The following is a 25,345-nucleotide window of genomic DNA, read 5'->3' as shown; positions in this document are numbered from 1 at the left end:
GGAAACAACACCCTTCTCAATAGTCACAAATAATATAAAATACCTTGGTGTGACTCTAACTAAGGAAGTGAAAGATCTGTATGATAAGAACTTCAAGTCTCTGAAGAAAGAAATTAAAGAAGATCTCAGAAGATGGAAAGATCTCCCATGCTCATGGATTGGCAGGATCAATATAGTAAAAATGGCTATCTTGCCAAAAGCAATCTACAGATTCAATGCAATCCCCATCAAAATTCCAACTCAATTCTTCAACGAATTAGAAAGGGCAATCTGCAAATTCATCTGGAATAACAAAAAAACCTAGGAGAGCAAAAACTCTTCTCAAGGATAAAAGAACCTCTGGTGGAATCACCATGCCTGACCTAAAGCTGTACTACAGAGCAATTGTGATAAAAACTGCATGGTACTGGTATAGTGACAGACAAGTAGACCAATGGAATAGAATTGAAGACCCAGAAATGAACCCACACACCTATGGTCACTTGATCTTTGACAAGGGAGCTAAAACCATCCAGTGGAAAAAAGACAGCATTTTCAACAAATGGTGCTGGCACAACTGGTTGTTATCATGTAGAAGAATTCGAATCGATCCATTCCTATCTCCTTGTACTAAGGTCAAATCCAAGTGGATCAAGGAACTTCACATAAAACCAGAGACACTGAAACTTATAGAGGAGAAAGTAGGGAAAAGCCTCGAAGATATGGGTACAGGGGAAAAATTCCTGAATAGAACAGCAATGGCTTGTGCTGTAAGATCGAGAATCGATAAATGGGACCTCATAAAATTGCAAAGCTTCTGCAAGGCAAAAGACACCGTCAATAAGACAAAAAGGCAACCAACAGATTGGGAAAGGATATTTACCTATCCCAAATCGGATAGGGGACTAATATCCAATATATATAAAGAACTCAAGAAGGTGGACTCCAGAAAATCGAATAACCCCATTAAAAAATGGGGCTCTGAGCTGAACAAAGAATTCTCACCTGAGGAATACCGAATGGCAGAGAAGCACCTGAAAAAAATGTTCAACATCCTTAATCATCAGGGAAATGCAAATCAAAACAACCCTGAGATTCCATCTCACACCAGTCAGAATGGCTAAGATCAAAAATTCAGGGGACAGCAGATGCTGGCGAGGATGTGGAGAAAGAGGAACACTCCTCCATTGTTGGTGGGATTGCAAGCTTGTACAACCACTCTGGAAATCAGTCTGTTGGTTCCTCAGAAAATTGGACATAGTACTACCGGAGGATCCTGCAATACCTCTCCTGGGCATATATCCAGAAGATGTCCCAACCGGTAAGAAGGACACATGCTCCACTATGTTCATAGCAGCCTTATTTATAATAGCCAGAAGCTGGAAAGAACCCAGATGCCCCTCAACAGAGGAATGGATACAGAAAATGTGGTACATTTACACAATGGAATACTACTTAGCTATTAAAAAATGAATTTATGAAATTCCTAGGCAAATGGATGGACCTGGAGGGTATCATCCTGAGTGAGGTAACCCAATCACAATGGAACTCGCACAATATGTACTCACTGATAAGTGGATATTAGCCCAGAAACTTTGGATACACAAGATATAAGATACAATTTGTTAAACTCATGAAACTCATGAAGAACGAAGACCAAAGTGTGGACACTTTGCCCCTTCCTAGAAATGGGAACAAAACACCCATGGAAGGAGTTACAGAGACAAAATTTGGAGCTGTGACGAAAGGATGGACCGTCTAGTGATTGCCATATCCAGGGATCCATCCCATAATCAGCTTCCAAACCCTGACACCATTGCATACACTAGCAAGATTTTGCTGAAAGGACCCTGATATAGCTAACTCATGTGAGGCTATGCCGGGTCCTAGCAAACACAGAGTGGATGCTCACAGTCAGCTAGTGGATGGGTCACACGGCCCCCAATGGAAGAGCTAGAGAAAGTACCCAAGGAGCTAAGGGGAACTGCAACACTATAGGTGGAACAACAATATGAACCTACCAGTACCCCGGAGCTCTTGTCTCTAGCTGCATATGTATCAAAAGATGGCCTAATCAGCCATCACTGGAAAGAGAGGCCCTTTGAACTTACAAACTTTATATGCCCCAGTACAGGGGAACGCCAGGGCCAAAAAGGGGGATTGGGAGGGTAGGGGATCGGGGGGGGGTGAGTATGGGGGACTTTTGGGATAGCATTGGAAATGTAAACAAGGAAAATACCTAATAAAAAAAATTTTTAAAAAAAATGGGGCTCACAGCTAAACAAAGAATTCTCACCTGAGGAATACTGAATGGCAGCATCCTTAATCATAAGAGAAATGCAAATCAAAACAACCCTGAGATCCACCTCACACCAGTCAGAATGGCTAAGATCAAAAATTCAGGTGACAGCAGATGCTGGTGAGGATGTGGAGAAAGAAGAACACTCCTCCATTGTTGTTGGGATTGCAAGCTTGTACAACCATTCTGGAAGTCCGTCTGGCGGTTCCTCAGAAAATGGGACATTGTACTACTGGAGAATCCCGCAATACCTCTCCCGGGCATATATCCAGAAGATGTTCCAACTGGTAAGAAGGACACATGCTCCATTATGTTCAGTGCAGCCTTATTTATAATAGCCAGAAGCTGGAAAGGACCCAGATGCCCCTCAACAGAGGAATGCATACAGAAAATGTGGTACATTTATACAATGGAGTACTACTTAGCTATTAAAAAGAATGAATTTATGAAATTCCTAGGCAAATGGATGGACCTGGAGGGCACCATCCTGAGTGAGGTAACCCAATCATAAAAGAACTCACACAGTATGTACTCACTGATAAGTTGATATTAGCCCAGAAACTTAGAACATCCAAGATATTAGATACAATTTGCAAAACAAATGAAACTTAAGAAGAAGGAAGACCAAAGTGTGGACACTTTGCCCCTTCTCAGAATTGGGAAGAAAACACCCATGGAAGGAGTTACAGAGACAAAGTTTGGAGCTGATTCGAAAGCATGGACCATCTAGAGACTGCCATATCCGGGGATCCATCCCATAATCAGCTTCCAAATGCTGACACCATTGCATACACTAGCAAGATTTTGCTGAAAGGACCCAGATATAGCTGTCTCTTGTGAGACTATGCAGGGGCCTAGCAAACACAGAAGTGGATGCTCACTGTCAGCTATTGGATGGATCACAGGGCCCCCAATGGAGGAGCTAGAGAAAGTACCCAAGGAGCTGGGGGGATCTGCAACCCTATAGGTGGAACAACAATATGAACTACCCAGTACCCCCCAGAGCTCCCGTCTCTAGCTGCATATGTATCAGAAGTTGGCCTAGTTGGCCATCAGTTGAAAGAGAGGCCCATTGGTCGTGCAAACTTTATATGCCTCAGTACAGGGGGACACCAAGGCCAAGTAGTGGGCGTGGGTGGGTGGGGGAGCATGTGGGGGACTTTTGGGATAGCATTGGAAATGTAAATGAAATAAATACCTAATAAAAAAAAAGAATTTCTCAAAGTCTTCCATACTCTGCTACTACTTAAATTTGAACATCCCAACATCTATATGTTCAGATAAATGCTGTCAAATGTTAACTTTCCCAGGAAGCTCTTACTTTCTCAGGCAGTGAGTTATTTCCCTCTGTCAAGCCCCAGGAACACTATGCAAAGAGTATCCTCTCATGATGTTATGATGGCTTATTCTTTGCATAATGCACTCCTTTGAAACTATTCCTCGTGGGCTAGAATTAATTTTTTTCCTTTGTCCCTCAAGAGCTCAATATGGTGATCATTCAATATTCATCAATGATTCATCAAACATTCGTTAAATGTTCATTAAACATCTGGTGAGTTTGTAAGAAGCAAACTTTACACCTGACACTACCAGAGTGAGCCAGGTGAGGCTCTTCTTGTGTTTTCTCTGTAATATCTCTTTTCTGACAACACTGGAAAGAAACTATATCAATAAAATTAGCTTTTCAATATTTAGAAATTAACCTCTATATGTGTGTGTGTGTGTGTGTGTGTGTGTGTGCATTTGACTAACCAACAACAAAAATTCCAGAAGAAAAGTAACAGAGTTTCTAATTTGTCACAACTTTTATCAATCTTATAAGTCAAACCCAATTTAATTTTAAGGGACAAAGAAAAATCACTGTCTTCATGTCTTTTTCTTAAAAATTTACTAAGTGGCTATCACTGCCTATCTGATCAAATCAAGGTTTCCCAGTCCAGCTTTGAAGGCCTTTATAGACTCTCCACATATCACTCATCGAACCCACTAGCTGTCATCGAACCACACAACTGTCAGAATTAATCTTCCTGAAATATAGGACTATTTTCTTTCATACTCAAAAATGCTTTAAGGCTCCTCAGGACTTAAGATAAATTTCTAAGTGTTCACAAATATATTTGTCTCTTGTCCTTTTTTATTTTTCCTGGGACCGCAGCCTCTCCTATAGACACTGGTGTTCAGCTAAGTTTCCAAGTTCGTTTCCTCAGGTTACTCATTCATTTTCCTGTCTATGAGTCTCTCTGGTATGCAAGTGGTTCCTGGACCACCTTCAGTGCTCTCTTCTCTGTCTATTTTAAGATGTATCATACCCAGTCAGCCAAGCATTCTCTATCTGCAGTATTCCATTGGTAGTCTATTGGGCATCAGCCTGACTGATACTCTCTGTTCTGCTCATATTTCAATCGGCTGCTCACAATACTCTAATCTTCCCTTAGTTGTTTAGATCAGTATTACACCTAGTACTACCAGCATACAAACCCCATTCTTTTCACACTGCCTGCATCCTATATCTACTAGAAGATCTACTAGAATATCTTTCTTGTAAATATCTTCAAAGCATGTTTATATATGTTGCTGTGATCTTTCTCCTTTTGCCTTTTATGTTCACTATGAGTAGATTTTTTCATCCACAACTAATTGAAAGAGTCCATGTAAAGGTCATCAATAGGATAGGATGTGCCAGGAAGAAATGACCAGAGTCAAATATTAACAGGAGAAAATTGTTGTGGATAATTTAAGTAAATGTAAATAAATAAATGGCTGTGAACAATTTAAATACAAATGTAGGCTTTATTTATTGCCATGAGCTATCAGAGCTGTTTTACTTAACTAAATGCTTCTTGGATCCTCTGGTGCTTCCCTCCTTCATCCAGGTTATATTAGTTAGGGTTTTCTAGAGAGAGACTGGTTGAATGCGTGTTATGGTTTGTATACGCTCAGCCCAGGGAGTAGCACTATTAGAATCTGTGGCCCTGTTGGAGTAGGTATGTCAGTGTTAGTGTGAGCTTTAAGACCCTCATCTTAGCTGACAAGAAGCCAGTATTCTGCTAGCAGTCTTCAGATGAAGAGGTAGAACTTTCAGATCCTCCTGAACCAAACCTGCCTGGGTGCTGCCATGTTCCTGCCTTGATGATAATAGACTGAAACTCAGAACCTGTAAGCCAACCCCAATTCAATGTCCTTAATAAGAGCTGCCTTGGTCATGGTGTCTGTTTACAACAGTAAAACCCTAAGATGTGTGTGTGTGTGTGTGTCTGTGTGTGTGTGTGTGTGTGTGTAAATTGGATTTATTTGAATGGATTACAGGTTATAGTCTATTCCAAAAATGTCTGTCTCCCAATGAAAAGTCTAAGAATATAGTAGCTGTTCAATTAAGGCTGGATGTCCTAGGTGATCTTCAGTATAAGCTGGAATCCAGGAGAACTAGGTTTTAATGTCAGCGAAAGAATGAACTTGCCAGGGAGAACAAGGGCAAGCTAGCAAAGGGCTTAATCTTCTTTTTCTATACTTAGCCTGCCTAAAGGTCCAGATTAAAGGTGGATCTTCTCATCTTAGTGATATGGATTTAAGATAGGTCTTATCTTAAATAGCTTAATTAAGAAAAATCTCTCACAGATGTACCTAACTGCTTGTGATTTTGTTAGATTCCAAATGTAGTCAAGTTGACCACCATAAATAGCCATCACATATATTTCAGTGATCTAGTTTCTAGGCTTGATCATACTTGCCCCCATTTGTGTAAGGTGAATTACCTAGATTTAACCTCCCTCACCTCTCTTTCAAACACTCTTTCAGCTTAATTTTATGCATGGTTTTCAGTTCCATTAGTAAGTTACCCAGAGTTAATAGTGTATTGCTTTAGTACTGATCTTTGAGACCTAGTTGTAGTTTCAAATATGTACTCTTTCCACGTAGATGTCAGGCAGGCTATACTTCGTCTACTTATGTGTAAAACTAAACTCTTGGGTTCTTTCCTCCTTAAAACTAGCTTTTCTTTATTGGTACAAGAAGCGACAGAACTTCCAAACAAGAGAAATTATGTGCAAAGTTTGAGCCCCACCCAGAAGGCGTGGGGAGGGAGGGAGAGGCCACCACGCGCAACTGCTGCCGTTGTCATCAGCACGCTTGGGCGGGGCCACTACTGCACATGCGCAGTGCGGGGCCTGTCCGCCTCTCGGAGCTGTCAATAAAGTTTTAGCGAACAAGCGCTCCTTTCCCCCGGCAAGATGGCGGAGTACGACCTGACTACTCGCATCGCGCATTTTCTGGATCGGCACCTGGTCTTTCCGCTTCTTGAGTTTCTCTCTGTGAAAGAGGTGAGGAAGCTTTGAGAAGGAGGACGGCGTAGGGACGAGAGAGGCGCCTGGAGACGCGGGGAGGCGGCGGCAGGGCCTACACACGTGCGAGCCGGAAGCCGGCTTGGGCCGCCCTGACAGACACGGGCTGGGCCCTGGGACAGCAGCTTCCCGCGTATCGTAGCGCTGTCGGGGTGCTCGGGGCGGTGGGACTCGGCTGTGCGTCCGGAGGGGTGAGGTGACAGCGCGGGGTTCTGGCGACGCCGGGGTCTTTGCTTCCTGGCCCGAGGCTCAGGATCCTGCGGGCGGCCATGTCTGTTTTTGCCTGAAGCTGCGTTGGCTGAGCGAGTGCTTTGGGCTCGCCACGGATGCTATTGGAAATTTCAGTTTTCTTTTTAGAAATTGAGTCTATGGCCTTGGATTTGGGTTGTGTTCAGAATCCCATTACAAGATTCTCTTACATTTCAGGCATTCTAATTTCCTTGAAGTTGTGGATACTTTGCTGTGAATTTCCTGGTCATCGATAGATATTTATTTCATAGGAATGTAGCGTACTTTGTCAGATGAGAGTGAGGACCAAGAATAACCCACAAGCTGCAATGTAAACTTTGTTTTTAGTGTTGATGTTCAGACTTAACGAAGTATGATTCAGTCATAAATGTTCAATGAGATGTCCTAAGTATGTAGTTTGGGGACTTAATACGTTTCAGTCCTGAATTTAGGAGTTTGTTTGGGGGTACTGAGAAGAAGTATTGGATTAGAACTATTATGGCTAACTATATATTGGCTTTATGGAGAAATTGATGCATTTTACTAATTACAGTAAGTAAAGTGTAAGGCTAGAATTTTGTCTAGCAGAGTTAGTAAGTTGTGCTTTCTGGACACAGATTATAACAGGGAACTGCAGATTCAGGGGCAGGTATTTTGTGTTCACTGGCAGTTTTCTAAAAAGTCTAGTAAAACTGTTTTGATGACATATATACGCTTCCAGATAGCTACGGTTTATATGACAGGTATAGTATTTATATTCATAGGAAGTTTTCTAAACAAGTGTATTGTCAGCAGGGAACAGCAAAATTAATTTTCAATAAATGCTGAAGAATGTCTTGACAGGTGGGTCATGAGCTTGATGGATATATTCTTTTTGCATTGAATTTTGTAGTCTGCACACTAGAGAGAAAAAGTTCTGACTGTCTTTTGTTTCATTTTCTGAGTATATGATATATATATATATAGATAGACAGATACAGATATAGATATATACATATTGAAGTCTCTCACCTTGCTAGTGTAGCAGAGATATTTTAGATCTGCCTGAACTTAATATTTTTGTGTTTTTTAATGCATTTATGTTTTTAAGGGAAGAATGTGTAAGTGTAGATTGTTTATTCATAGGCAAGGCTATAACTGAGACTCGGGAAACATCTAAAAGAATGTTATTACCGGGGTAGTACGGTGGCTTTAATACTTCAAGAGGAAGACCGTTCCTAAATATTGAGACATAAACTATGAAAAATCCAAGCTAAATCTCCAGCATCTCACCATTGAAAAATGTAACCTTTTTATAGATTGATGTGTCTGTAAGGTAAAAATGATACATATCAGGCAAGTATTGACTAAATACTGTTAAAATTCAAGAATTTCTGTTAACCATTAGTGGGCAAAAAAAGTACTTTGAAAGGGGGAATTGAGTCTTGGAAGCTAGGTAATTAGGACAGAGGCAGTGGTCATGATGTTTGCCATTACTGATACATTTGTATATTGGAGTATAAAAGTTCCAGGAGAGAAAAACTGGTTTCTAATCTAGGTTCTCCACATGGCCTCAGCACTTGAAATAGTTCTGCATAAAGGCTTTTAATAATCATTGAATAGTTAAATGAATTATGAATTTGCATGTCACAGTTTATTGTGTGAAGTGTCAGGTTAGAGGGTGAGTGCCAAGATAAGAAGAGTGGGTTTTGAATTTGGGCATGGGTTAGGATCGTCCTCTGTCTCGATTCCTCTGCACTTCAGAGGTTTGTTTTGTTTTGTTTCTGGTTTTGTTCTTTTGTTTTTTCTATTTTAACCAGCTTCTCAGTCATTCTACCTCTCAGTGTAAGCTCTGTTCACCTGATTTGTCTGACTGTTGTGGAGGGGTTGTTTTCCCTTTGAGATAAGATCTTGCTTGCTAGGTAACCCAGGAGGGCTTTGAACTCCTTACCTGACTGTAATTTTCCCAAGGGCTGACTTTACAAAAGTATATCACCACCCCCAACTTTCTTTTTCTTCATATAAATGAAATTCACCAACAGGATTTTATACTTGTTTAATGTTTTGAACTCCAATCCCTTGATGTGACAAGCAGGCTGTCTACCACTGTGATCTATATTCCAAGCTGTTTTTAGAAACAGAGTTTCCCTGTGTAGTCCTAGCTGGTCTAGAACTCCCTACTCCAGAGGTCGTCCTGAGTATTAACAAATGTATACCAGCACCCCTGGCTTCACGAACTAATTCCTGAGTCATCTTTCCATCTGTGAAAGTCACTGGCCCTGTGACGGCAGTTATGAATACTGACCATCAGTGCTGATGGTTAATTTGTTGTAGTCTACCAGTTTGTTCATCCATTCTAGTACTAAACGACTGTGTACTGTAAAGATTTTTGGGAATTATACTTTAAATAGATGTACTCTTGTTTTAATATCTTACAAAGTTGGTGAGTCAAAGCATGTATGATGTCAGGAAATAAAAACCTTTTTTTCTTTTTTGGGGGGGAGGGTGGGTTTCAAGACAGGGTTTCTCTGTATAGCCCTGGCTGTCCTGGAACTCACTTTGTAGACCAGGCTGGCCTCGAACTCAGAAATTCGCCTGCCTCAGCCTCTGCCTCCCGAGTGCTGGGATTAAAGGCGTGAACCACCACGCCCGGCTTAAAAACCTTTTTTCTTAAATGACTGTGTTCTTGCTAGTAGGATTTGAATGTTCTGTTTAGTCTTCATTCACACTAAGACTGATACTCTCAGGTTTTTTGTTTTGTTTTTTTATCATAGTTTTTATATATACTTCCTTTTGATTAATGAGAGCTTATGTTGTTTTGTTCATTTGATTATCTTGATTTGTTAGTGACTATTAAGATGTTTTACCCATTTCAGTTGGATTGTCATTTGTTACTGTTTTGTTGGAGTTTTATATCTAATTTGGAACATTCACGTTTGAGTCTGTGTTACATGGTTGTGAATTCTTACTAGATCTTTCTTTCCTTTGCAAGATTAAACTCAGGACATGAGTCTTATTTGGCTAAGTATCTCTCAGGTTCCTAACATATCCTAAGTAGCCTTCATGTTTGTGAGTCTATATGTATAATGTATTTCCTGTGAGTTAATATGTGTTTCCAGAACCCTTTGCAAAGCAAAACCTTGTCATGAGGTTGTTGACTTACAAAATTGGTTCTAGTTTAATTTTAGAGGTACAGATGGAGAAGCATTTAAATGGTTGCAACTCTTAAATGAGACAAATATAAAGGTAAAGGAGTGGCCACATCAAGGAGTGGTGGGTAGTCATCATGGGGATGCAAAGGATAGTAAGGAGGTAAAATATTTAAGAGCCTATTCCTAATTACCTGGGTGTGGAGAAGAAGAGAAGGTGTGGATACTTTTGTGTATTGCATATCTTTCCTAGAACAAGTAAAAGATTGCTTGATAAAACAATAATTGAGATCAGAAGTAAATGGGAATGACATTGATTTTCAAATATTTGTGTAGACAGGATATTTTGTGTAAATTGAGTGCTTCCTATATTGGTTTCTTTTCTTTTACAGTGTGTGTGTGTGTGTGTCTGTGTCTGTGTCTGTCTGTGTCTGTATATGGACAAACTCACGCAGGTGATCCTGGGTGGTGAATCAATGCCTTTATATACATATACACTACACCAGTGTTCTTCTACTGACCTGTATATCTAGCCCTATGACGCTTTCTTTAAGTAAAAATGGTGGGTGGGGGGCCCTAGGGTGCATTGGTTAGCACAGCACATGCATGGAGGTCAGAGAACAAAGGAGCACTTTGTGAGGTCATTTCTCTTCATTTTTGTGTGGCATTCAGGGATTGAAACCTGTTCTCCTGACTTCCCAACACATACACAGACACATACTTTTTCAAAATAGTTTCGTGAAGTATGGTTTTTAAATAAACTGAAGAATTTAAATATTCATTAAGTTTTTTTTTTCTTGCAGATTTATAATGAAAAAGAATTATTACAAGGAAAATTAGATCTTCTTAGTGATACCAATATGGTGGATTTTGCTATGGATGTTTACAAAAACCTTTATTCTGATGATATCCCTCATGGTAAGTTTGTTTTTCATTTTTTATTGGTTATTTTATTTATTGATATTTTAAATGTCATCTCCCTTCCCAGTTTCCCCTCCATAAACCCCCATCCCCTCCCCCTGCCTCTATGAGGGTGCTCCCCAACCTGTCCACCCACTCTGTCTCGGCACTCCTGCATTCCCCTACCCTAGGGCATCAAGCCTCCACAGGACCAAGGGCGCTCCCCTCTCATTGATGCCAGATAAAGCAGTCCTCTGCTACATATCCAGCTGGAGCCATGGGCTACATATACCACCTGCCATGTGTACTCTTTGGTTAGTGGTTTAGTCTGTGGGAGCTTTGGAGTGGGTCTCGTTGGTTGATACTGTTGTTCTTCCTATGGGGTTGCAAACCCCTTCAGTCCTTGCCCTAACTTCTCCGTTGGGGTCCCTGTGCTAAGTCAGATGATTTGCTGCGTGCATCCTCATCTGTATTGGTCAGGCTCTGGCAGAGCCTCTCTCTCAGGGACAGCTATACCAGGGTCCTGTCAACAAGTGCTTCTTGGCAACAGCAGTGGTGTCTGGGTATGGTGTCTGCTGATGGGATGAATCCCTAAGTGGGGCACTCTTCTGGATGGCCCCTTTCTTTCAGTCTGTGTTCCACTCTTTGTCCCTGCACTTCCTTTTGACAGGAGAAATTCTGGATTAATATTTTTGAGGTGGGTGGGTGGTCCCATCACCTCATGGTAAGTTTTATTGTTAGAACTAAAACTTGACAGTAGCTGAAAATTTATGTTTTATGATACGTGGAAGAACTGTAGCCAAAGACATTTAGTGCTTGTGTTCTTAAAGTCATTGGATGAAAAGGCATAGGAAGGTTACAAAGATGCTAAGGGGTGTTTTCTTCCTGTGAAATCTGAATGGACTTTAAACATGTTGATCAGATAGATATCTTCAGATCATAGTGTGTGCCATCAAAGTGGTACTCTATGTAAAAGTTGTATTAAATTCTGTCAAAGTTGTATTCTATAGGCTGTCGGCTTAGGATTTTCTGACGCTGCTGCAATTTTTTGGTCTCAATGAGACTTCTCAAGGTGTGGTCACTAAGACTAGCATCATGAATTAGCTTGGAAGAATTCCTTAGAAACACAGATTTTACACATAGTCCAGAAGTGTTTGATTAGGAATGGCTGAGGCCCTGAAGTAAAGTTGGGAAACTATTAGGAGAGTGGTTTCCAAACTAGTTTAGTACAGGAGATAATTGTTGACAATGAAAAGAACAGAAAACTGGTCCCTGAAGTATTACAAGCTGGGTGTGGTGGTACACACCTCTAATCCCAATACCCTGGAGGCATAGGCAGGTGATTTTTCTGAGATTAAAGATAGCCTGATCTACTTATCAAGTTCCAAACCTGCCACAGTTATGTAGTGCCTTGCCTCAAAAAATACTATAGCTTCCACCTCACCCCCGCCCCACCTCCCCCTGTGCATGGAACAAATTCTGGCTACAGCAGAGTGTTCTTTGTTTAAAATTGCTATTTTTCAGTATTTGATAACAGGTTCCTCCCATCCAGCAACCCCCCTTTTTTGGATATGAGCTTGGAAGGTTTTCTGGGGTTTTTTGATTATTAACATATGTCTTAAGCACAGAGGTTTATAGAGAAATGTGTAGGGAAAGAAAAGGGCAGCCTATGTTATGCCAGAGGTGGCTCATAGAGTAAAGCGTTGGCTGCGGACGCCTTATAACCTGGATTTGCTCCCTGGAGCCTCCAGTAGAAGCGAGAACCAACCCCAGTGCTCACAGATACTCCCCATCAGTCACCCAGAGAGTAGCTACATTTAACATTCAGTTTGGAATAAAAGCAGTGACCATGTGTGGAGAAAGAAGCACTGCTCTAGGTTAAGAGGGCTATGTAATGCAGACATTGTTGAAGTCAGTTAGCCTTTTTGAATTTGTACGCAGCAACTATTTAACGTTATTTTGTGATGCAAGTAAAGGGTTTTTTTTTTTCCTGGATTTTTGTATTTTTTTAATTATGTGTATGAATGTTGGCCTGCCTGTATGTTTGTACACCGTGTGTGTGCCTGGAGCCTTAAAAGGCTAGAAGAGGGCTGAAAGGGTTTGCAGCCCCATAGGAGGAACAATATGAACTAACCAGACCCCCCAGAGCTCCCAAGGACTAAACCACCAACCAAAGAGTACACATGGTGGACTCATGGCTCCAGCTGCCTATGTAGCAGAGGATGGCCTAGTCAGTCATCAATGGGTGGAAAAGCTCTTGGTCCTGGGACGGCTCTGTGCCCCAGTGTAGAGGAATGCCAGGACCAAGAAGCAGGAGTGGGTGGGTTGGTGAGCAAGGGGAGGGGCTGGAGATTTTCAGAGGGGAAACCAGGAAAGGGGATAACATTTGAAATGTAAATAAAGAAAATAATCTAAGAAAAACAGAAAAAAATCTGAGGTATTGTGCTAATAGATATTGTGTAGATTTTATCTTTATTTTGATGGTGGTATAGTAAATAGGATCTATGGAATTTAGTTTGTGAAATTAGTTTGTTTATAGTAAAAAAAGGTCTTGACTAGATTAAAATTATAGGCTACATAGTAATAATATAAAAACCCCTTAGTGTAGTGACTGCACAAAAATTCTAGGGTAGTAGTAGTTGAATAGGAACAAATAGGAGACTTGAAATGAAAGCCAGATCACAAGGGACATTTCCTGCCTATTTTCAGCACCACCCACCCCTGCTCTTCATAGTAGGTGTTGTTTTCCTCTCCTCAGTAGGTGGATGCGTCCCTTTTCCTTTATGTGCCTTTGTGGCTCTAGCAAAAGGAAATTGTGAATTTGAAGAAGTTGTTGAGTTGGTGGTTCCTGGCATGTGAATTGAAAGTATGAGGAATAAATAAGTGTGTATATTTGAATTAATGAAAACTTCTCTAGACAGTCTCATGGAATCGTGTGGTTTAACTTTCTAGTACTCATGTTTTTCATTAGCTTTGAGAGAAAAAAGAACCACAGTTGTTGCGCAGCTGAAACAGCTCCAGGCAGAAACAGAACCAATCGTGAAGATGTTTGAAGATCCAGAAACTACAAGGCAGATGCAGTCAACCAGGTAACCTGCTAATTTGAAGTCTTGTTCTCTTTGTTGGCCTAATGTAACAGTTAAACTCATAGTCTAGAGTAACATTCATGACAGTAAGTGATGGTTTCACTCTTTATCTTTTGAGGGGTGGAATTCCCTAACAATGAATGTTAAGACTTACTTTTGTATGTGAGTGTTTTTGTTTATGTGCACGTATACAAGTCTATTGTACTTGAAGCTCAGAAGACGGGGTCAGATCCCTTGGTACTGGAGTTAGAAGTAGTTGTGAACCACCAAATAGGTGCTCTTAGCATCTAAGCCGCCTCTCTAGTCCGAGTATTAATTCTTGAAAAGAAGCTTTCAAACCAATTATTCATACCTGCCATGGCAGCACCATATTCTCTGCCCCTTCTAATGAGACATTTGGCAGTATCTGGAGATTTTGAATGGTGAAATTTGAGAGGGAAGTATAGAGTCGGTGTAGAAGAACTAAACATCCTGTGCACAGGGCGCCTTTCCCTGTTTCCAGTGGATGCCTAGGATGCTTGGGGTGCTTTCTGAAGGAGAAACTTCCCATACCACATTCTCTTGTATCCTCTCAATGTCTGTAGCATCCCAGCTAAGATTATTTTATTTCTAATTTCTTTTCGCTAGAAACAGACTTTCTTGTTTGGTTTCAAAATAAGATATGTTGCCTTAACCTTATTTAATGCGTATGAGCTTTAGGAGTTACTAGAAATATTTAAAAGTAAAGTACTAAAGTAGAGTGCTGCTGTTGGGATATGACTTAGCTAACCTACAGGTGCATTCACTTCAGAATTGGTAGTTACTGTGCCATGCTGTAAGTTTCTAGAATGTGTTCAAGTCAAAATTGTAAGACATTGTGACTTGGGAAAGCATTACCTGACATCCCTAGAAAAGCTGCAGACCTGTACCTACATGCTATGGTATTTTGAATAGAAATGGCCCCCATAAACTCTTGTGTTTGAATGCTTGGCTCAGAGGGTGGCACTATTAGGAGGTGTGGCCTTGTTGAAGGAAATGTGTCACTGGAGACTGGCTGTGAGGTCTTGTATGCTCAAGCTAGGCCTCCTGTGGCATTCACTTTTGCCTGTGGATCAAAATGTAGAACTCTCAGCTCCTTCGCTAGCACTGTGTCTGATATGTTTCCTACCATGATGATAATGAACTAAATTTTTGAAACTAAGCCAGCCCCAATTAAATATTTATAAGCACTGTATGGTTATGGTGTCTCTTCAGCAATAAAACTATAAGATATGTGCCATATTATACTATATGCATGTGCAGAAATACATACAGATACACAGATAAAAAGTTGTGTTCTAAGGAGAAAGCCATCTTTCTGTTTGAATATACATATATCTCCACTAGACTATTTGTTTACTTATAGTGTTAAAAAGCTTAGTTATAGCTCTTCTGCCCTCGTATCAGTATCTAGAAAGTGAAAGTTGAAATAATCCAGATGTTAGACTAGAACAGACATTTTAGGACATGGTAAGGCACTAAAAGATTGGAAGCGGGGTCTGAAGAGATGCCTTGGCTGCTGCAGAGGGCTAGAGTTTGATTTCCAACCCAATTCAGGTGACTCGCAACTGCCCTTAAGTCCAGCTGTAGGGCCCTATGCCTCTGGCCTCTGTACATACCTGCAACAATGTGTATAGTACTCACACAGGCACACAGACACATAATTAAAAATAATAGAAATAAATCATAAAAGATTGGAGATGATGAAATTAGGGTAAGAGTAGAAGGCACGTATGGCGTGTTTACCATAGAGTAGAGCAGTGCCTTTCTTAAGGTAACAGGTGCTGCGCTGATTGTTTGTCAGCTTGACACAAACCAGACCAGTCTGGAAAAGGGGAACCTCAGGAATTGCTTCCATCAGATTGGCCTGTAGGCAAGTTTGTAAGGCATTTTCTTGATTAGTGATTTCTGTGGGGCCCAGCCCAAGTGGTGGTAGGAGTAGGGGGGCAGTGTCAGCCCTGGGCAGGTTGTCCTGAGTTGTATAAGAAAGCAAACTGAGTAAGGCATTGGGGAGCAAGCCAGTAAGTGACATTTTTCAGTGGCCTTTGCATCAGCTTGGGCCTCCAGGTTCTTGCCTTGAATTCGTGCCCTGACTCCCCTCGGTGATGGACTGTGACTGGGAAGTGTAAGTCCAGGGAACGCTTTCCTCCACAAGCTGCTTTGTTTGAGAATGTTGAGTCACAACACTGAAAAAACTAAGGCAGAAACTAGGTTGAAAACAAATGAGGGGGTTAAGTGTTGCAAAGTCATAATCTACCAATCTCCTTACATTTTAGAGTATTTGAACTATTTGGTAGTATTTGTATTTCATAGACATTCTAGAAACAGCCGGAAGACAGTGGAAGTTGGAACTTTGTGCACATTTCGTATTCAGTAATTTAATGTTTGGGGGCCCCTCCGAGTTAGGTTGTCAGTGAAGTTATGCTTCCAAAGCATGCCTCAGGGCACTGCATATTCCCACATGAAGAAGCCTAAGAAGGCCCTTTCCCTTTTGAGAACGTGAAAATCAGCATCTTGCCTTCCCCTCAGTGTTCCTGCTGTACTTGTCTCTTACGAGTTCATTAGGATCTTGAGTTAATGCAAAACTAACTTAGGAAAGTTAAGTTGGGCTATTTGGTAGCTTGATAGGGTTAGTAATTGCGTGCACTTTGTAAACTTTGTGACGGGCATCTTCTAAATTTGGTCTTAAGTCAGAGCTTAGGAAATGTGAAAGAAAATTCAAGTTTGTAGTAACCTTATATCAAAATTTGACATGTGCTATTTGTTTTATTCTACAAGTTATATTTCTGCTTAAGTATTAAGAGATTTAAAGTGACTTAGGATGATAACTTAGAAGATAGAGCTGCACATTTTGTGTTCTTCAGTGAATAAAGCATAATAACACTCACTTTTCCAATATTAAGGGATGGCAGGATGTTATTTGACTACCTGGCAGACAAACATGGGGTAAGTTGTTTTTGTTGTTGTTGTTGTTGTTGTTTTTAAACATTAAAAAATGGTTATGTTCTGAAAAGTTCATTAGAGACTAATGCTGTGCATAAATAGTTTGGCATAAGAATATAATTCTTAGATTAACTTAACTAAATACAACTGGTATGGTTTTAAATGTAGTTTTTTTGTTTTTTTTTTTTTAAACCTCAGCCGTGATATCTCATAATCCTCTTTTGATAGTAAATCCCCACAGTGCTTGTCAGTTTGTGAATCATATAACAGTAGCTCATGTTAGCGGCAACAGAAGACCAAAACCTAGAGAAGGTGGGGGAGGGGGGTTCCCTCTCTCTTTTTTTTTTTTCCTCCCTCTTCCTGAGCCTCCAGGACTCTGAGATTTTTGAGAACAGGATATTGCTTTGTAGGGCAAACTGTCTCCAAATTTGTGGTGCTCCTGCTGCCCGCTTTCTGGCTTTAGGGTTATATGCATGTTTCTAACTCACGATTTTTTTCCATGTGGGTCTACTTAAATAAGTGAAGGCGAACTAGAATTGAGTTAAATTTTTTCTTTTTACAGTAGAGAACATTTTGGCTACCTTAGGGAATGCAGTAGCCCTTGACATTTTCATAGCTTTCATTAATTTACAAATTTATAAGTAAATGTTACTTATTTTTTTGTACACATCTTTGATTTCTCTTTTGTTAGCATAGAGAATTTCACATTGTATATAATCAAACTTAACTTTTAAGTCTTAGCACCCACTTAATAATTATGTAGATGGCTTGCTGACCAGCACATAATACTCTGTGGTTTGCTACATAATATTTAGTAGTTTGTTGTTTGAAGTCTTAAGTTTTTTTTAGATTTCTTCAGTTTGATTTTATTTACATATTAATTCTCAAAGTTGATATAATTTTGAGGCTAATTTTCATAAAAGAGAGGTTTATTGTATGTGTTCTTTGTGTAAGACCACAAAAAACCTTGGAGGTGTATGTGTGCGTGGTAGTTGACTAGATTAGTCAACTTAGTAGACTTAGAGCAGACTTCAGTTACAGTCCAAGCTTGTTTGGTAGTCAAATTGCTATCAGCACACTTCAGAACTCTTGAGATCAAAACTAAGCATTAAATTGACAGTTCCACGTGTGTGTATGTGCACATACACAGTCATACATATATACAATCAAGTGTTATGGTATTATTGGTGATAATTGTTGGGAGACTTTAAAAGAATTGACTTGTTCACTCATCTAGAAGAGTTAAATGAACAGAATTATATAACTTAACTGTAGAAGGTTTTTTTTCCCTCCAGTTTAGGCAAGAGTACTTAGATACACTCTACAGATACGCAAAATTCCAGTATGAGTGTGGAAATTACTCTGGAGCTGCAGAGTATCTTTACTTCTTTAGAGTTTTGGTAAGTACCTGTTTGTTGTTTATTTATTTGGTTTCCTTTTCCTCTTACCTTCTACTTCCAGAACTTTGATTTGAGTCTGTCTATTAAATTTTACAACAGTCATTTGCAAAGGAGAAAAGTAATTTAGGTTAAAAAAAACTAGGGGCAGTGGCTTTGCAACAAAAGCCAAATAGGATACCTTGTTAAGGGCCTCAAAATGTATTGAGAGGGCTGTGAAGTGGAACAGAGTCACATACTCATACAGCACAAACCTGGCAACCAGTTTGATCCTCAGAAACCACTTCAGGGTGCAGAGAACCAACTCTACAAAGTTGTCCTCTGAGTTCCGCACTTAGGCTACGGCAGCCTGCATCCATGCACAAAAGTGTTTTTAAATACAACTTAAAAACAAATTTAGAAAGACTTTAATTTGACCTTGAAATCCAAAAATAGGAAGCTATTAATTTATAATTATATGAATTGTAGTATTAGCAGAATTCTGTCTTATAATGGATTTTTGTGGTGCCGTAAGCAGAATGAGTGACTATAGTTTAGTGCATGTTCCTAGTTCTGAACAACTGGAATCCTGTTTTAAGATGCTATATTTTAATACTGACCTAATTTATATTTACCCACATTCCCATTAATAGAAAGTGAGGAGAAGTGAGGTGTGGAGACACTCCAGCCGTGTTACTAACTGGCAGTGCAGGCTTTTGGGTCACTGTCTGGATTTGGTACTTTTACGGAGTGGAGAGAAAGGTGTATGAAGTCTGATTGAAACTCAGGCCTTCAACTTAACAACTTTTCTTGTTCTGTCTTCTTTCTAGGTAATTACAGTAGTAGGTACTTTCTAAAGTAATCAAAAGGCTCTTACCTAGCCTTTTATCTGAGAAGTTATAATTTATTACTCACTGGATTGATGAACAAGTTCGCAAAGCCAGTGGTTTGTCTACTTTATCCTAGAAGTTAAAGTCTGGTTAAGACAGGGACTTTCTGTCTTCCAATCTTACATTTCTTTATTTTCTGTTGCTTTTTTTCCTTTAGTTTTCTATGTCACAAAGAAAACCACTTGGACCATGTTGTTTTTGGTGCCTTCAGTGAAATCCAGCTTACCTGTTTGGGGTAGTTCAAAGGGCGGATCGATGTTACTCATCTCCTACACTAAAATTGCACAGGGAACTTTTTAATACTACCCACCATCCTTCCTTCAAGGAAACAGATGTTTTCTCTTTATTCCTAAGCTAGATTTAAAACATTATTTTTCTTTTCCCCTCATTTGCAATGAGTTTTTCACTTATGGATAAGCTGTGATTTGCTTGCCAGTGTACTGAAGGTAATCATTGATGTTAAACTTGGAGTGACTTATCAGAAAATTCCATCGCTTTTACCTTGGATGTTACCAGAGATTTAGGAGAGCAAAAGTTGATTACTTTGAGAATATAAACAGCTTAAGCTAGGATTGTAAAGCCAGAAGCCTGGTATGATTACAGGTACATGAAAAGAGCCGGTTATTCATATCATTTGTTACTGCTGGGAGTGAATTTTGAGAATGAAGATTTAGTGTCATGTTAGAGTCCCAGCACAGTAAATTTATTGTTGCTGGTCAGTGAGTGAACGTGCCATTTTCCTAAGACATGGAAACTTAAGGTAACTGCTGGAAATCCAGATATTGAAACTCTTCTAGTATATCCACGCTTGAAAGCAGGTTGCTATGAAGAGCCAACTGTAATGACATGGAGTTCAGCCAGGGTAGTGCACGTGAACCTTTAGGGGGTTACAAACCTTCCTAAGCTTTACAAAAAGCTTTTATCTGACCACGTATTGCATATTCTAGTTTTATGAGTATCATAGTTATGTAGTATGGCTTTATAATTAGTCTAAAAATTTCTACAATAAATGTATCTTATAATTGGAAGTTTTAATATTTACTTTGAAAAGTTACGACATGTATTACTCTGTCTTTAAAAACATTCAATTCTATGCTGTTTCACTATTCCTAAGATATCCTATATTGGAATTCAAATAATAAAATTTCTTAAAATTTATGTAGTATTCATTAAAAAATTGTCTCATTTTATACCATAAAAGATTTGAGCTATGTAGAAGCTGTTTTCTTTTGGCATATTGTTACTTAGTGCAAAGAAAAGAAGACTAGATGTTAATTATATTTTCTTGATTTAGATACAGCCATTAAAAATCTCAGGTGTTTAAAAGTTTAGTAGCAAAAATGAAAATCTTGGTTTTGATTTTGATGAAAATGACATGTTTTAGTTTAGTTATTTGTGTTTTTTCCATTTCTAGATTTTTTTTTTTCTGGCGGTTGGTTTCTCTTTTAAATCTATGGTTAAGGAAACATAAGCTATGAAAGAGCCATTGTAACTATGGGCTGAGATTAGAATTTGACTCTCCAAATGACCTATTGTAGGTCAGTGTTTATAAATTAAAGCTGTGTGACCCTAGATTTATTTTTTAAAGACTTGGTGGCTTTTCGAATATGTTGAGGAATGTCCGTTTGGATGTGAGACTTCTTTGCACTTTGCTCCAAAAGTATGTTAATTAAAATGAAATAAGGAGAATTGGTAGAAACGTTTGAATAGCTTTTGTTTTAAAAGTTGTACTGAATTTTTATTAAAGATCTGTCCTCACTATAGAACCCTTGGTTTATCTCTAAAATGTGACCATTAAGGAACTATTGAAGTAAAAGTGATTTTAAAATTACCATTTCTTACTATATTTTTTTAAAGTTTTTTTTTCTCCCAGTTAGAATTGAAGATGTATTGACTGTCAATGGCATATTAGAACCTTTAACAGCACTTTCCATCATGCACAGACACCTTGGGTAATGGTGACTTTAGCATCTTGGCCACAGTTTTGGCTCTGATATGCCTATTGGCTGTCAGTTTAAAGGGTATCTCGTTTATATTGAGTCCCAAGCATGGCTTATACTTCACTGTCTCTAATTGAAATATATATTGAGTCAGTTGTTTTTTAGTTCTAGGTAGACAAAGTAAGTGTATTAAATTTGATAGCATATTAGACTTAATGAAGTTTGTGTGTCAGGTGGGGTAGGTGTTTGCACTTAGGATTGGTGCATGTATATGCAAAGTAATGATGGATTCCCTCGACCACTCTGTGCATTATTCCTTTGAGACAGTCTTTAGCAGTACCTGGTATTACTCTAACACGTAATCCCCACTCCCAGCACTGTGGATGTAGGTAGTTGTGCATATTTAAGTGTGGATCATATTGTAGGTATACTTCATGATAAAAATTGGAACAAGTAGCTTCTTGCTCATTTTTCAAAATTTAATTTATAGATATTATTTCTATTATTTGACTGCTCTGAGAGCTTGCTAAATGCTTTCCAAAACATTTGTGAAAATTACTGCAAATGATAATAATAATTATGTCAAAGTGCTGTATCACTTCAGTAACCTCACATTTACTGAGATCTTAGCACGTGTTGGGTAATATACTTTTTGTCATGTTGAAGCCATGCGGAGGCAAACACAGGTGGCTTTGCCGCCTGTGGTAGCAGTGGCAGAGGCGAACACTTGGCTGGCTTTCTAATCATACTGTACAGTTAGATTTTAATATATAATACACATTACAGATACATTCTGTTGTATAAATGCTTTGGTGAAAGTGAATTCAGAATTTCATTTTGGAGTCAGGAATATTTTCTTCTCAGATACCCTCCCTTGCTTTTGCTGCTTTGACACATGGTTTTTTTCAGATTCATTTTATGTGTTCCCATTGGTGTGCTGTAAGGGAATGTTCTTTAGCAGTTTTTGTCATTAGTTTGGTAGTTACTTACAACTTTGAATGGAATTTGTCAGTAACTTCTTTTATAAACCAGTAGGCCTGTATTATACATTTTCTTTCCTGTCATATTTTTGTATTATTTCTTTTCTTGAGTCAGGTCTGTTAAGTGGTCCAGGCTGTCCTCAAGCTTGTGATCTCATCTCAGCTTTCCTAGTGCTGAGATAGCAATGTGCTCCTGGGCCCTCTTTGAAGTACTTTTTTTTTTTTTTAGGTATTTTCCTCATTTACATTTCCAATGCTATCCCAAAAGTCCCCCATACCCTCTGTAACTCCTTCCATGGGTGTTTTGTTCCCAATTCTAAGAAGGGGCAAAGTGTCCACACTTTGGTCTTCGTTCTTCTTGAGTTTCATGCGTTTAGCAAATTGTACCTAATATCTTGGGTATCCTAAGTACTTTTAGTGTCTGTTTTATCTCATTTTGTTGCGAATGAGATTTAGGAGCTTTGGTTTCTTACTCCTTCAGTTCATTAACATTAGCTTCCTTTGACTCTAAAGTGATGCGTAAAGTAGTCACGGGTATACGGAATTTGATTGCATATGTATTATCTGAAATAGATTATGCTAAAGTGATGCTGCTGTTTGCTAGCTTTAAAATCGCCTTTACTTTATAGTAAAGACCTGATATTAAAAGCCTAAGTATTTTTAAATACGTTATTTTGAGTAATTTACTATTGTGTTTCAATAAGGCCTGAAAATAATGAGTTTGTAGTAGAGATATAACTTGGATATGTCTTTAGGTAGGCTAGATGGATGGCATAAAATGTACCTTTGTTCTTATTGTATAATATTGAGGCTATTACTAATTATTCATATAGGTCCCAGCAACAGATAGAAATGCTTTAAGTTCGCTCTGGGGAAAACTGGCCTCTGAAATCTTAATGCAGAATTGGGATGCAGCCATGGAAGACCTTACTCGATTAAAAGAAACCATAGACAATAATGTAAGTTACATGTTTAGATTGAGTCTCTGAAATTTCTTTGCACTTGTTATATTTTCTGATATGGAACAACACTGCACAATATAAGAGGGGGAAAATAAAAATCATATTTTGAATTTTTTTTTATGTTTGTGGTTCTGCCCTGACTGAACACTCACTTGGAGGATAACTTCCCTAACCTTGAGGTGCTCACACTTGGTTTGACTCTTGTAGCTACCGTGGCACTGAAAATGATACTGCCCTGTCAGTGCCTCCTACTGCAGAAAGTTATTGCAGAAGACGGGTTTTACCCAGTTAGTGTCACCCTCCCACCCACTAATTAAGGACTGTTTGCTTCTGTCCTTGCTTTTAAAACATCTTTGGATGGGTTCAAGCCTTTATCATAAAATATGGTTAGTATCGCCTTAGAGTAGAGCCTTGTAGTTAGTTACACTTCTGAAATTGGTGTTTGTTTGCATGTCTGTTTTTCATATACTAATATTTCCTCTGTGTAATTTTCTTAATCCTCCAGTCTGTGAGTTCTCCACTCCAGTCTCTTCAGCAGCGAACATGGCTCATTCATTGGTCTCTATTTGTTTTTTTCAACCATCCAAAGGGCCGTGATAACATTATTGATCTCTTCCTTTACCAACCACAGTAAGTTACATCATTGTTTAATTTTACTTTTGATATATGATTTTTATGTGGTACGTGTGTGTGTGCGCGTGTGTGCGCGTGTGCGCGCACATGTGCTTGTGTTTGTTAATTGGAAAGCTTTATGTGTAGCTGTTACTGTAGGTCCTTCCGAATTGTTCTTAAGAATGGTCTCTGAACTAACAATATAGATATCATGTAGACTCAGGGCTTACCGTAGAGGATTAAGTCAGTTTGTATTGAATTCTCAGGGTTCTCCGTTATCTAGTACAAAGCCAGTCTTCATTTCTATGGGTTACACATTTGTGAGAGAAAAATTCCATCATTACTGAATATGTAAAGATATTTTATTCTTGTAATCATTCTATAAATAATACAGTAGTAACTGCAAACAAATCTATATATTACATATTACAAGTAATTAGAGATTAAGTTATACAGGAGTGTATGCAAACAATATCTTACTTTTTATAAAGGACTTTGATAGCCATAGATTTTGACATTTGGAACCAGTCATCTGTCAATACAGAGGGATGATTGTAAATTCAAGTGTAAGGAATAAAGGAATAAAGGCCTATGCTAAATTATTGGAAAGGAAAAAAGGAGAGGTGGGTGATTATATTATGGGAAAATCTTTTTTGTATTGACTTGCTGTCTTCAGCTTTTGGTTTGTCTTGGGTTGATAAGAAATGGGCACACTGCTCAGTGAATTTTGTGAATGACACCATTCTGTTGGCCAGAATTAATTTTATTTTTTATTTATTTTTTAAAAGTTCTCCCTATGTTACTGAAGTTTTTTTATGTACCTCAGTCTTACCTAAAATTTGATCATCTTTCTTCAAATCATGGATATATCACCACACTCAGCAAATCTTTAATTTCAAATCTTTCAGATATTAGGATATGTGTTTGTATATATGTGTGTGTATGTGTGTGTGTATCACATGTGTACATATTCATGTTACAACAAATAAAGAGATAGATTGTGACTATAAGGCACAATAGAAATGAATTGATTTAAAATGTGTAACATTGAATTTGTAGTATGGCTATGCTAGTAGGTATATCTTCATCACCAGACTACAACCACTAAATATTCTCAACTGGTTGGAGAACAACTAGAAGAAAGTTAAGAAATTTAAAACATTACATCACATCAGAGTTTGCTCACAAAGACTAATGGAAGTGATATTTCAACAGAGTTTCCCTTTAGTTGTTTTATTAACAAGGAGAAGTCATCCATCAGCCGGGATTCGGTTGTGTTTTTAGTTCAACAGAAAAGATACACAACCAGTGAACTTGTTGGATGCTAGGATGCTTTGATAGCTCAGGTCAGGGCTCTGGTGACTTGCTTAGGAGAAGGTAGATGTCTTCTAAGTTATGGCTGTCCTTAGGCTACTACTGTCGTCACATGCTGCATGATATTAAATTTCACTTGTGCAGTCTAATATTCAGTCTGAAATTTCAAAGTGAAACAGTGCTTTCATGTAAAATTTATGTTTCAGTAAAGTCATTTAGATGACAGCATGGTATGAATCAGAACTTGCAGCTTTGTACATTTTCCGTTCTGTCAAAAGTTAAAACAAGAAGCAGACGTTCCTAGCTGCAGGAATTTGTGACAGATACTTTTAAGTCACATTGCAGTTCTAGGA

At 38.8% G+C, this 25,345-nt stretch overlaps 1 protein-coding gene across 1 annotated transcript in view; it reads left to right on the top strand.

The window, feature by feature from the left end:
• Positions 1-6,460: 6,460 nt before the first annotated feature.
• Eif3e (eukaryotic translation initiation factor 3, subunit E) overlaps positions 6,461-25,345 on the top strand; it is a 32,697-nt gene continuing 13,812 nt past the window's right edge. The window contains exons 1-7 of the mRNA NM_008388.2: positions 6,461-6,594; positions 10,775-10,889; positions 13,843-13,960; positions 16,879-16,921; positions 18,214-18,318; positions 22,938-23,063; positions 23,572-23,696. Of these exons, the coding sequence (NP_032414.1) occupies positions 6,505-6,594; positions 10,775-10,889; positions 13,843-13,960; positions 16,879-16,921; positions 18,214-18,318; positions 22,938-23,063; positions 23,572-23,696 (722 nt within the window). The 5' untranslated portion in view covers positions 6,461-6,504. The remainder of the gene's footprint in view (positions 6,595-10,774; positions 10,890-13,842; positions 13,961-16,878; positions 16,922-18,213; positions 18,319-22,937; positions 23,064-23,571; positions 23,697-25,345) is intronic.

This window comes from Mus musculus, chromosome 15, assembly GCF_000001635.26.
Source record: "Mus musculus strain C57BL/6J chromosome 15, GRCm38.p6 C57BL/6J".
In the NCBI taxonomy this organism is placed as follows: Eukaryota; Metazoa; Chordata; class Mammalia; order Rodentia; family Muridae; genus Mus; species Mus musculus.
Note: the sequence above shows the minus strand (reverse complement) of the source record. Positions and strands in the feature narration are given on the sequence as shown.